Consider the following 12,898-nt stretch of genomic DNA (forward strand, 5'->3'; position numbering starts at 1 on the left):
CTTTCCTCTATCTACCAAATCTACTCCAACTTTTAGAGAAAACTGCATCTTCTACACATCCCAATCTCTGCCATACTTACACAAAGAGTTGGATGCACAACAATTTGTTCTAGTGCTTGACTAACAGAGCAAAAACTCAACGGAGAGTCCAAAAGTACAGCAGCATCCCAAACAGAGCCCAAAACACTACAAAGAAGACATTTTGTTAATACTCTCATTAAGACCTGCTGCACTTTGTAGAACCCTCTGGATTTATTTTCCTTGTGATATCACACAGAAGCTGTGTGTAGAACAAAACATGTTATCAACCCCCAGAAAGGGGGAGGTGGATAGACCTCAAGGCACGAGTGATGGGCCTGAAATTGGGCAGCACCCAGGTATAAACTAGCCATAGGGCTTTGTCACAAACTGCATTTAACAAACAGCACCAACACAGTGACTGACCACACTCAAAGAGTCCAGCTCTACTGACAAAAAGCTTGTGCCAGTGAGTCCAGCCATACACTAACAGATGAAGCACTGTCTTTCACCATGCTTGGAAGCAGGATGCTACCAGTCCTCTCATGATAGACATATCTATACAGATCACCTTCTGAGAATGCACACGTTGACTAACTGGCTCTTCACATAGACATTATGTGTTAGAAAGTGGTTTGATATTACAGATGTGAAAACACAAAGATTCAGTCACTTATCCAAAGTTAGGGGTGATGTACACTGAAGCCAGGGCTCTTATGTGGCAATTTGGCTGTGGGGTCAATTTTCTGAACCAGAATATGACATTGTTTCATATGCATGCCTTAGTCTGTTTGGGCCTCAGGTAAGAGGATGTAAAAAAATATTTTTGTAATAAAAAAACCAATAATAGTTGTTTATGACAGGCATTGTGTTGATATATACGTGTATTTATATATTACATGTTAGTGCCATCCCTATATAACACCCTTCACTGTGGCAGTAAGTGGTCATGCCTCACACTATGAGGCTGGAAAATGGGACCCCTCTTAACCAAACTGTGTTTTCCTATGTAACTGGATGTTTGGAGATATGCTCTGTGTTGGACAGGAAATAGGACTCATAGGTCCTCTCTGTCTCCAATGATAGTCCTGCTAAAGTAGGACTACAGGGAAGCTACTTCCAAAGCTGCCATCAGGAAAATCATAGCAGAAACAGAGACTGACCATTAGAATGTATACACGTAGAGTTCAGTGATATAATTTGTGCACACAGGAGACAGTGACATAGACAATGCAGTAATATATACAAATACCAGACTCAGCATGTGAACACACACCAGAACTAGTGATGTGTGTGTGGGATTACTTACACACACACACACACACACACACCACCAGTGATGTTTGTATCCACACACACAGACACTGGAAGCAATGATAAATCGGGGACCCAACAGTGTAAATGCACGCAGTGTTCATAATTCACCAGGATCCTTTAAAGCAGTACTCCTTTTCTTCCATGTATCAAAATATTCCAGGCTTTAATAACCTTGGCTGTAGGGCTGCAGCATGAACTAGTTCTAGTTTTGTACTTACGTACAGTTATTATTCACAATCATCAAGTAAAGCTGTGGTTCTATGCAGAAAGGCTGAACCTGGGAAAATGTACCTGTCTAATGTTAACATGACTCACACAGCCATCTTTGGCCATGGTGGTTTTAGCATGTAAGGGAAATGCACCATTTTATTTTCTTGAAGGAAAGTTTTCTGTAGGAAGGAGATACAGGCAGAGTTTCGTATTTGATTATGATAAAGGAGACTAATTACCTTGACAGAATCCAGTAAACTCTTAGGAAAAAATCGCTTTAAACCAACATCTTTTCTGAAATATAAAAAGAAGCATATTAACAACACCATCAATCGATAACATACTTGAAAGAACACAAAAGTAGTTTATTTATTCTTCTATTTGTTCAAGAAAGAACCAACTATAATCAAGTTCCAACTGACCAGCATATTAACTGGAGAGGATAAACTATTTTGTAGTTATGTACAAAAATATGCTTACAATCCATTTCAATGAAAATCTCTTTCTCTTTTGTTACTGAAGTCCTTCTAAAATACCGCCACATTGCAAATGTCAGCATGTAATAAAACAGTTCGTTCTCAGGTATGGCACAGAAGTTAATTCCTCCTGGGTAACTATATTTTAGAATCAGCAACTGGCCTAATTAAGACATAAACTCTCGGAACACAGTCCAAGAGTGGAATTGTACAAGGGGAATTTTGAGTGCTTTTGAGAAAACTCCAAGCAAATAAGACAAGTGTTGGGTCTTCAGTTTATTTAAAAAAAAACAAAAAACAAAATAGGCAACTGTCCTTAAAAAGTGCTTTTGTGCCCCTCCCAGATGGAGCAGATAGTAGTAAGTTTACTTTAGATTACTCATGACAAATGACTATTTTACTTGTTTCTATGCATCTATAAAAAAACTGTTTTTCTCATTCTCCTATGGTTGAAAAAAAACAAACATGTTTTAGCACATATACCTTGCCTGCCACACACAACTTATCCTTCTGTTGGACACTTACTCATGCGACTCTTAACCCTCAGGGTATAAACTGTTTGATACATTTTTTGGCTTCACTCTCCTACATCCACACTATATCTAGAGCAGTAAACAACAGACCTTTCAAATTTATCCTAAATAATGATTACTTCTAAGTCATTCCCTAGACACATTTCATCTTCTCTATTTTACAAAATGGAAGGAAAGGTTGGGGGCAGGAGGATCAAGTGATTTGTACTGGTTCAATAGCTAAGTGTGCAGAAATGTCATAGATTCCAACAATTTTCTAAGTTGGGCTATAAACTCAGGCCTGCCATTATTATATAACACTAGAAAAGAACAGATGGACTTGCTTTTTAAATTTACCACCTGCTTTAAGTACTAACTAGCAGTTTGTCCACTAGATGGCACTGTGTTCCTGGAAGATGAAATGTCCCTCTGAAGACAAGGAGTCAGGAGTTCATGGAAAAAAAAGGAAAGGGATCAGGGAGAAAAAAAATGAAGTTCAAGTAATGTACAGGTATCTTTTTCAGAGTCACATGGGGGGGGGGACTAACTGAATATGAAGTATAAATGAAAAGGAGTTGTTTCACAATCACTTTATAATCAAAACCCCAGTAATCATGTCAGTTTGTATGGTAGACCCTCCATCCAATGACATTCCTTAAGAACTCACCAAAAAAGGAAGAGTTAAAGAGAATAAAGAGGTATATATGTTTCAAGAAAAACGTTGAGAGCATTTTTTGTGTAAAAATAAAATCACTGTTAATGAGTTACTGTTTATGCCCATCATAAAGACTTATTTGTTTAAATATCCCTTTTTTGGACACTGTGTATGTGCATGTGTGTGCACATAAGTGCTCCCAAGCATGTGTACAAACTTGCAGTTGTTGCCTTCTACCAGGTGAGTCTCAGTGAGTGACCTTGAGCCTAGGCCTGGTGGCAAGGCCCTTCACCCCGTGAGCCACTTCACCACCATCACCCTCTTTAAATTTTGAAGTATAACAATAATACTTAGGCGGTATGCAGTTTTTGTTTTTTTTTGTCCAACTAGTTTTGAGCACTAATGAAATTGTAACACTTATTTGTATGTTAGAAGTCGGTTAAATATTTGGCAATAAAATGAAAAACCCAAGCTGTGCAGTGGTGGTTCACACCTTTAATCCCAGCACTCGGGAACAAGAAGTAGGTGGATCTCTTTGAGTTCAAGGCCAACCTGGTCAACAGTGCTAGTTCCAAAACATCCAGGGCTATACAGAGAAATCCTGTCTCAAAATAAAAAAATAAATAAAAATTAAAAAATAAAGATGAGCCTAAAAAGTGTGGGAAAGCCTCAAGAGCACTACCTGTAGCATACATCAGGTGCCAGCCTCTGTTCTGCAACTCCCAGTCTGAGAAGCACTAGGCAAAGAGACACTATTACAGTTTTCTAAATTTAACTCTCTCTCACAAACCAGGCAGGGATGTGTATATCATCCACCTTCAATAGGAAACTAGCTCTCTCTGAGCTGTGTTTGACCCTGGCTTAGAAGTAACAAACTGCTCTGCAACAGCTTCACTTCATATCTTATGCCCAAACCCTATATAAATATATACAACATAAACAGAACAGTGCACTGGTTTTTACTATGAGTCAACTCTATTAGTAGCTACCAAAAAGTATATCCTGAAGGCATCTAAACCTACTGGAGTAAAGACAAAACCATAGCAACAACAAAAAAACAACCTAACTAAAACAACAATTTGAAGATACTGCCCAACTCCAATTCTCCAGGATAAGCACTAGGATAGTGTTGAGCAGCTCCTTCTTGGCTTCAGTGTGACTATAGAGGGCACACACAGATGACAGGACAAAACTATCAGGTTAGAGTAGAGCTGCTCAATACTGCAGCAAAAACCCACATGTAAATTAGCTAAACTAAAAGTTCTGTTCTAGCAGCTTTATCTCCAGGGTTCAAGAGACCCACATGTAGATAATACCTACTGACTGGACAGAACGTTTCTACTACCCTCAGCACAGAGTGCCAAGGTGCACGGCTGTGTCAAGGTGGTGACTAAAGAATTTTCAGTACCCTTCCTGCCCCGTAAACCTGAAGGCTTTTCAGTAAGGGTAGAGATGAGTAAGAATAATACTGGGCAGCAGGGCGGTGGTGGCGCACGCCTTTAATCCCAGCACTCGGGAGGCAGAGGCAGGCGGATCTCTGTGAGTTCGAGACCAGCCTGGTCTACAAGAGCTAGTTCCAGGACAGGCTCCAAAGCCACAGAGAAACCCTGTCTCGAAAAACCAAAAGAATAAAAAATAAATAAATAAATAAATAAAGAATAATACTGGGCATGGAGACAGTTACCATAGGGACAACCACATAAGTGTCAGGGTTCCTCAAACAGGGGGACAAGTATAAAGGGATGTGGCGATCTGGCCCTCAGTGCTAAAACGGCATCAAGACAGAGAGTCCACAGAACTGTTCTCAGGCCAGAGTCTTTTCCGGGAAGCACTCATAAGTGTATGACCCCAGCAGCCAAAAGGGTTCCTATGACATGAGTTCTACATTCACATTATTTTTACTTAAGATACAGGGAACCTGTGCACATCTGGTTTCTCCTGATAGATGCCTTCATTTTGGTTGTTGGTCTTTTTAAAGGATTTCTTGGTTTTTCTTTCTCTTTCTTTTTTTAAAGATAGACTTGTTATGTAGCTAAGGCTAGTGTCACTAAGATAAACAACTAGCCTGCTATAGCATGAAAAGTCCTAAGCTAACTAATATTGCTCCAAACCAAACTATTCAGCATTTGGGATCTACATCCAGTGAGGCTTCCTTCACAATCCTCTTAATGTCTCACTGTCTATTTAGATAGACTACATGATTCTGCTCTCCCTGCTGCTGTTAACCTTGGAACCCCTTTCACCTCTGCACTACTTGTCCAGCGATTCAGCAAGTGTGCTTAAGCTTGGAAAGTTGTAGTCCATACATCATCAACTCATGCCTAGTCTCCTCATGTACTGATAATACATTGGCATTCAGAATAAAACAAACAGGAAAGTAGTGAATGCAGGATGACTCCTCTCTGATCACAAGAGCTCACAGTTGCTCCAAACTACTGCAGCTATTTGAAGCCTGAGTTCTCATTCTGCACATATGTGTTCATGTTCACAAATCACAGCACAGTAGGCCTTTGGTAACCTCAGATTAGACTAAGCACTACTTACATATTAAAGAGGAACTAAGTGTGTAAGTAAAACCCACTCCTCTTTCAGCAGTGTTTCTGAGAAATCTAACCTGGTCTGGTGACCTCAATACTTGTGAAGTATTGGGTACCCCATCCTCCAAACCCTTACCTCAGATAACTTTAAGTCACAAACTATTCGAGGGATACAGAATATCTATTAAGAGTCAGATGCTCTTTCAAATATAAGGAATCCAGGCAGGTCCCTATGTTGATGCTGCTCATATTCTCCTAGGGAAGAGAGTCAACAACAAATACAACATACCAAAAAAGACTATTCGCAAAGATGATTAAAATAGTTTAAAAGGAAGAAGTAAAATGTTGTTGAGGGAAGAGACATTTTCCTCAGTGGTACAGTCACTGGGAAGTTGCCCTTGTTCTTTCTATAGTAACTCCCTACCCAAGTGCTTGTTAAGTATCCCTGACTAGTTAAATTCTCCCTCTCATCAAAAACAGCAAAGTAAGAAGTTAAAGGTTTCAGCTGATAGAAGTCCACCCTCAGTAATACCACCTTAGAAGCCTGTAATTTATCAGTGCATTATCACTTGCAGTGTGACTCTTTTCTCTAAGCCTGGGGCCTCCTGAAGCTACCTTCTACTTCTTGGCTCTCATTTTCAGATGTACATAGAAATCTCATCTAACTTCTATCAAGTCTGCTCCCTAGGAATGTGAACGAGCAAGGTGAGGCTGGACCCTCACTGCCACATTATTGTCCATCTGCCAAAAGAAAAGGCACCCCATTCTGTCATGCTTAGAATGACAAAAGAGGAAGCAGTGGAATCTTTAGTTTGCTTGTGGAAGGCAAAATTCAGAAGTATCCAAATGGTATGTTCCTATAATTAGAGGATCATTTTATTATTTTAAACATAATCAAAACCATTCTTTTGAATGTGGAAAAACTGAGGGGTAGTCTATATACAGCTGTAAATTATAACACTTATCTTTAAATTTTCTTCCAGTAGTATCTGATAAAGTATATGGACATTTTAATGACTTTTCTTATGGAAAAAAGAAAGCGAGGATCTTGAAGCTGGTAATAAACAGGCAATATTCCAAATTTGCAGGTCTTTTTTTTTTTTTTTGACGTGTGTGTGTGTGCTGAAAAAGTATATAAATTGTAAATCGTTCTAAGGTACCAACCAGCATAAAAAGTAAGAGAAGCAATGATGAGCCTGCCCTGGATAAAAGGTAAGTCGATTTCTGGGTACTGTGCAAGCCAGGCATGGCAAACAGGAGTCACAAGTATCCCCTTAGCCAACACCATTCCTAGGGCACAGACCAGTCTTTGTAACACATATATACAACAGAAGATAAGAACTAAATGAGGTGTTTGTAAAATTTTGTGAAACACTGAGAAAATTAACTATTAATATAGAAATATTAACAATAAATCTAACTTTCAAGAAATTGGGGGGGGGGGCGGGAATTCCAAGACAACAGAAATAATTTTGCCGCCAAAAACTACATATAACTTCTACTGAAGGGCACAAGGACCTTGTAAAACCAGAACCAGGGAGATGTAGGGGAACAAGGTCATTCTAGCCTACACACAAAGTCCAACATCAGCTTGGAACTAGCTCAAAACCCAAAATTAACAAATAAACAAATTAAAATCAACAGGAATGATGGAACATGCCTATAATCTTCCATGGCTTCTTCAAAGCTGAAGGAGGAAGATCCCAAGTTCAAGGTCAGTCTGAACTCTGTAAGTGAAACCCTGACTTAAACATACAAACAGGCAGGTATGTGTGCACATGCATGCATGAACACAACACACACATGGGGATGCACACAAGTAATGAATAATATCTACAGATTGAGATACTGTAAAGATGGTATGGTTGTAGAACTGATACAAAGTGCACATCTGCAGGATATCCTGACTATATTATATAAAACTCCATGGGAACGTTTCCTGAGATTCATAGTTGAAACTATGTGTATTGAGATGAATAAGCCTGATATTTGGACACTGAGATGGGAGCAGAGGGAGACAGAAGTGGTGCCATCCCTGGTCCTCCTCAGAAGTCACCAACACAGTCTGTAGTTTTCAGAAATAAAGCCCCTGCAGTCAAACTCACTGTCTAGGATTAATTGGGGGCCTAAATGGGAGTGAAGAGTAGCAGAAGACTTAAACAACCCCAGCATGATAAGATCAGCACTAAGTATAAAACCTAAGAAAGCTATGCCAAAAAAGGAGGACGGTAAGGAAATAAAACTGAACATGCACATATGAATATAGAGGTTACTGAGAATGAAGGAAAAGCTAGCACCACAGAGCCTGGGCTTGCAGTGGGAAGGCTCACAACCATCTGCAACTGCTGCTTCAAAGGATCTGACACCTTCTTTCGATTTCCTCAGGCACCAAGTATCCGTAAAGGGAAAGCATTTATGCACATAAACTTCCTTTAAAATCTAAAATGACGATAAAATAGACCAAGACAAAAATCAAAACTAAAGTACTAGAGAGATCACTAAATAGAATTTAACAAGAAGATTTATACATTATGTCTATATGACTCAATACAGAGCCTTCAAACAGAAAGCAAACATTCAGACCCATGACAATAAACCAACAAGGCCATTATGACAGTTGTGTGTTTTACTGTGCTTCTTTTAATGTTCTGTAAAGATACAATATGTAGTCCATGCAGGTAAGAAGGCTGAGTAGAGGCCAGGCAATGGTGGCGCATGTCTTTAATCCCAGCACTCGGGAGGTAGAGGCAGGCAGATCTCTGTGAGTTCGAGGCCAGTTTGGTCTACAGAGCTAGTTCCAGTACAGGCTCCAAAGCTACAGAAAAACCCCGTCTCAAAAAAACAAAAAACAAGATGGGTGGTAGCGGCACATACCTTTAATCCCAGCACTCAGAAGGCAGAGAGGCAGATCTCTGAGTTCAAGGAGCCTAGTCTGCAAGAGCTAATTCTAGTTCCAGCACAGGTCTCAAAGCCACAGAGAAACCCTATCTTGAAAAACAAAAACAAACAAACAACAACAACAAAAACAGAAGAAAGAAAGAAAGAAAGAAAGAAAGAAAGAAAGAAAGAAAGAAAGAAAGAAAGAAAGAAAGAAGGAAGGAAGGAAGGAAGGAAGGAAGGAGAAGAAGGCTGAATAGAAAACAAACACACATATGCACATGTATATGTGTGCTGTAAGTACTGTGCCTTGGAGATTATTGGGCTCTGAAATAGATCCCCAATCAAAAACAAACTTTTAAATCCAGATTTAAAAACTAATAAAAGCTGATGACAAGAAGCAACTATAGCATGTTAAGTGGAGACTGTGTGGAGACACATTGAAATGGATTTGCTGCAGGGTTGACACCACGCAGCAGGTCCGCAAATGAAGATGGCTGGTCTGGTCCCCAGCAAGTGTGTGGGCAGGCGGCAGGTGGGAAGCACAGATGCTGCAAGTGTCTAGGACTGCTGGGGACCCGAAAGCAGCCAGTCCCTGAGACCATGCGGCAGGGAAGGTGGCTGGTCCCTGGCGGTGACAAACGGATAGGCCGTGGGTGGGAAACGCAGAGATAGGTACACCATACAGAATGGAATTGGACATTTATTTGGTGTTATGGAGGGGAAGGAAAGGGGGAAAGGGGGGGAGAGAGAGAGGGGCGGGGAAGAGATTGCATCTCCGAGAGAGGGGACAGGGAGAGAAAGTGGGTCTGAGGCTGCAAGCAATCACTGTACAATTCTCTCCACTCTGTCATGTATTTTATGCATTTAGATAACAAAATATGGTGGTAGGAGTGGTCTTAACTCATCTATTAAGACACATTCATCACATCAAGGGCACTTCTCAGACCATATACCACTAGGGTAACAGGGAACCTTTAAAAAATAATTTAAAAAACCAGACAAACCCAGTACATATGTCTGTAACTGTAACTCATGAGACTGAGTCAAGAGGAACATGAGCCAGTCTGGGCTATATAGTAAGACCTTTATTCAAAAAACTAAACATAAATACAAAGTAAGCAAACACAAACATTGAAAAGACAGGAACAGAACTCAATTTGCTAATTTAATTTTTCTTTAAGAATGTTTTTTAAATTTTACATGTACAGGTGTCTGCACATCATGTGTGTGTCTGATACCCTTGAAGACCAGAAGAAGGTGTCAGATCCCTTAGTACTGGAGTTACAGATGATTGTGAACTACTATGTGAGTGCTGGGAATCAAACCAGGGCCCTCTGAAGAGCAACAAGTGCTTTTAACCACGATGCCATCTCTTCAGTCCCAATTTACAAAGGTTTTAAAACAAACATTTAACAATATTTTCTTTAAAGATTTATTTTTTTTTATTTGTGTGTGTGTGTGTGTGTGTGTATGTATATCTGTGTGGGTATCTGTCTGAGTGTGTGCCACATGTAAGTTTGTGCTCATGGTGTCAGATGCACTGGAGTTATTAAGTAGTTGTGAGGCCCTCTACCATATGGATACTGGAAATCGAACCTGAGTCCTCTGGAAGAGGAAAAGTTTAACAGCTCAGCTGTCTTTCTAGTCTCCACATTGAACATCTTAAAAAACAAACAAGAAGCAAGTCTACCTCTTTCCCATCCCTTGCCACAAAAAGCACAACAGGAGAGAGGTCCCAAGATAAGAGGGGGGGAAAAAACTACACAAAACAACAGACTACTAGATTAAGAAACACAAGCACAGCAATGGAGGCACAAGCAGGAAAAGCCAACTGATTTAGTAAGATTTAGGACAGTCAGGGCTACAAAGCAACCCTGTCTCAAAAAAACTTAAAAAAAAAAAAAAGCAAGCATCTGCATGATGAGTGTCACATACACAAAGGTGACAGGGGACATGCACAAATGACACCACAGACATAAAGCTAAAGTTGCAAAGATGTCAAGATTAATAAAGAATAACACCGATGTATTAGAAATGCCAGCAAAGCATGGGAGCACACACCTGTACTCCCAGAACTTGAGAGGCTGGGCAAAAGGATAGAGTATAGAAGGTCAGTCCAAACTACAAACAAGACCCAGATCACCCCAAAAGAAAGCAAAAGACATGTTCACCATGCAAGAGGAATATAAATGGATACAAATGGGAAGTATTTAATTTCACCAGCAATCAAAGTAATGTATATAAAACAAACTATTGTTGCAGATGTTTGCTGTCCTATAGAAAATAATAGCCAAATACCTTGATAGGCATTATATGTTATTGATCAGAACTAGTGTGTGATCAGATGGAAAACAACATACCAGCCTGATGAGTCCTGCACTAACACATTTCCACTTGGCAACACAGAGTTTATAAAAGTCGTAATTTTTACATAGATTAATATAGGTTAATTAAGGGATTGGTCAAGAAGGAAGAGGGGATAAAAGTGAGAAAAGGAGGAAGAGAGGAACAAGTTTAAGAAAAGGACAGGTGTATGTATACACTCAAGAGTAGATGTGAACTTCAGAAAGGATGCCCAAGAAAGACACTTTCAGCATAAAGTTGGATGAATGGCAGGGTTCACATCTAACCTCATTTCATTTACATTAGAAACAAGGCATACAACACCCACTTTGAAAGAATTAAGTTCTATTAAGACTGAGAAGGTGTTATGAAAAGTCCTGGGATATAACCTGGGATATAAAGGATTGTTTTTTTTTTCACCATATGACAATGTAATTTAAATTTTCTTGTGCTCCAAATTAACTCAACTGATGAGCCATATACTCTGTTACTCATTTTTGCTAGTGCTATTTGAAAGAGCTCTACACAGTTTGCTTTTATGCTGGCTGATCACCTCTCCTCTGCACAGAGATGATGACAGTCAACTAACAGTCAGTGCTGGGATCATGACATCCAATTTCCTGCTGTACCAACAGGGAGACACCAGCATGACCACCACTGTATATTACAGAGAACGCTAGCCCAAACTATCCAATGAAGGACAGTAAAAATTCTCCTGAAAATGACTTTCTTGGTACTCCTCAGTTAGTGGATGCAATGCATGAGACATAAACACATTTACTGTCTGCTATGCATACACTATGATGAACCTAATTAAAGATGTCTTAAGCTCAGAAAGTGGAAGCTGCATGCATGAGCTTCAGGCACTTTGAAAACATGACAGACAGCTTGAACCTGAGAAGGGATACCAATAGCCCAAACTACCCTGTTGTATCTACTATTAACTGTGACTGCTTTGCAAAAATACTTCTACTTTTCTTTTTCTGTGGTCAAATATGCACTGCAAGTGCCTGTTTTCAAGATGGGGGAATTAAACGCTAATGCTATGAAAGTATTGTTCTAACCTAGAAAGTCTAAATAAAATTTAAAATCATTACAGTCTTCATTACAACAGCGGAGCTCTGGATGACCTTTGGTATAATTTTAGCACATCTCACAAAAGACCACAAAAAAACTTCAGTCAAATACAGATGGAAACAACAGGGATAAATGGTAGTAAAATGGAGCTTCACTCAGATACAATAAATATCAACTGTCTTGCTGAATTAATTATCAATAAGATACAGTATATAATTTCTATAAAGACTCAAACTTCAGTATCTCTGACATATATTTAAAAAATATACAAACCAAATACAATATACAAACATACAAATAACATCCCCCAAATTTTTTATATTTTATACAAAAATTTATATAAAATTTATTTTATACTTTTATTTTTTATATTCTACATTTTTAAATACATCAGTAACAAATAACTATCAATTCTCCATCTGTTAAAAAAGAATCCTTAATTGACTGCAGAGAAAGTGAATAATTAATAACCAATTTATTGGCAATTCATTTTTGGGGGGTGGGGAGGGAGGTTTGAGACAGGGTTTCTCTGTGTAACAGCTCTGGCTGCTCTGGAATTCTACTTGTAGACTAGGTTGACCTTGAGTGCACAGTGATCTGCCTGCCTCTGCCTCCCAAGTATTGGGAATAAAGGCATGTGCCACCACTGCCAGGCTTCATGGGCAATTTTTACTTTCAGTGAAATTATTGTATACCCTTTAAAAAAACAAATACATCTATGTATGCATATGTGTGTGTGTATGTATGTGTGTGTTCTGCTAGGGCATATACATTATTAGCCTTAAGACATTTATCAATACATTTAATTGTTTGTGAATAGAACTAAGGTCATCAGAATTTTTTTCTTAAAAGCCTTTTCTCATTCAAATAAAG

At 39.1% G+C, this 12,898-nt stretch overlaps 1 protein-coding gene across 17 annotated transcripts in view; it reads right to left on the reverse strand.

Moving 5' to 3' along the window:
* Positions 1–12,898, reverse strand: part of Ptk2 (protein tyrosine kinase 2) — a 212,388-nt gene that overhangs the window by 112,325 nt on the left and 87,165 nt on the right. For all 17 annotated transcript variants that reach the window (XR_012909540.1, XR_012909539.1, XR_012909538.1 and 14 more), the window contains one exon: positions 1,785–1,839. Coding sequence is in view for 11 of the 17 variants with exons in the window: in XM_075959490.1 (XP_075815605.1) it covers positions 1,785–1,839 (55 nt within the window). In the remaining 6 variants the exon portion in view is untranslated. The remainder of the gene's footprint in view (positions 1–1,784; positions 1,840–12,898) is intronic.

This window comes from Microtus pennsylvanicus, chromosome 2 (assembly GCF_037038515.1).
Source record: "Microtus pennsylvanicus isolate mMicPen1 chromosome 2, mMicPen1.hap1, whole genome shotgun sequence".
NCBI classification, from domain to species: domain Eukaryota; kingdom Metazoa; phylum Chordata; class Mammalia; order Rodentia; family Cricetidae; genus Microtus; species Microtus pennsylvanicus.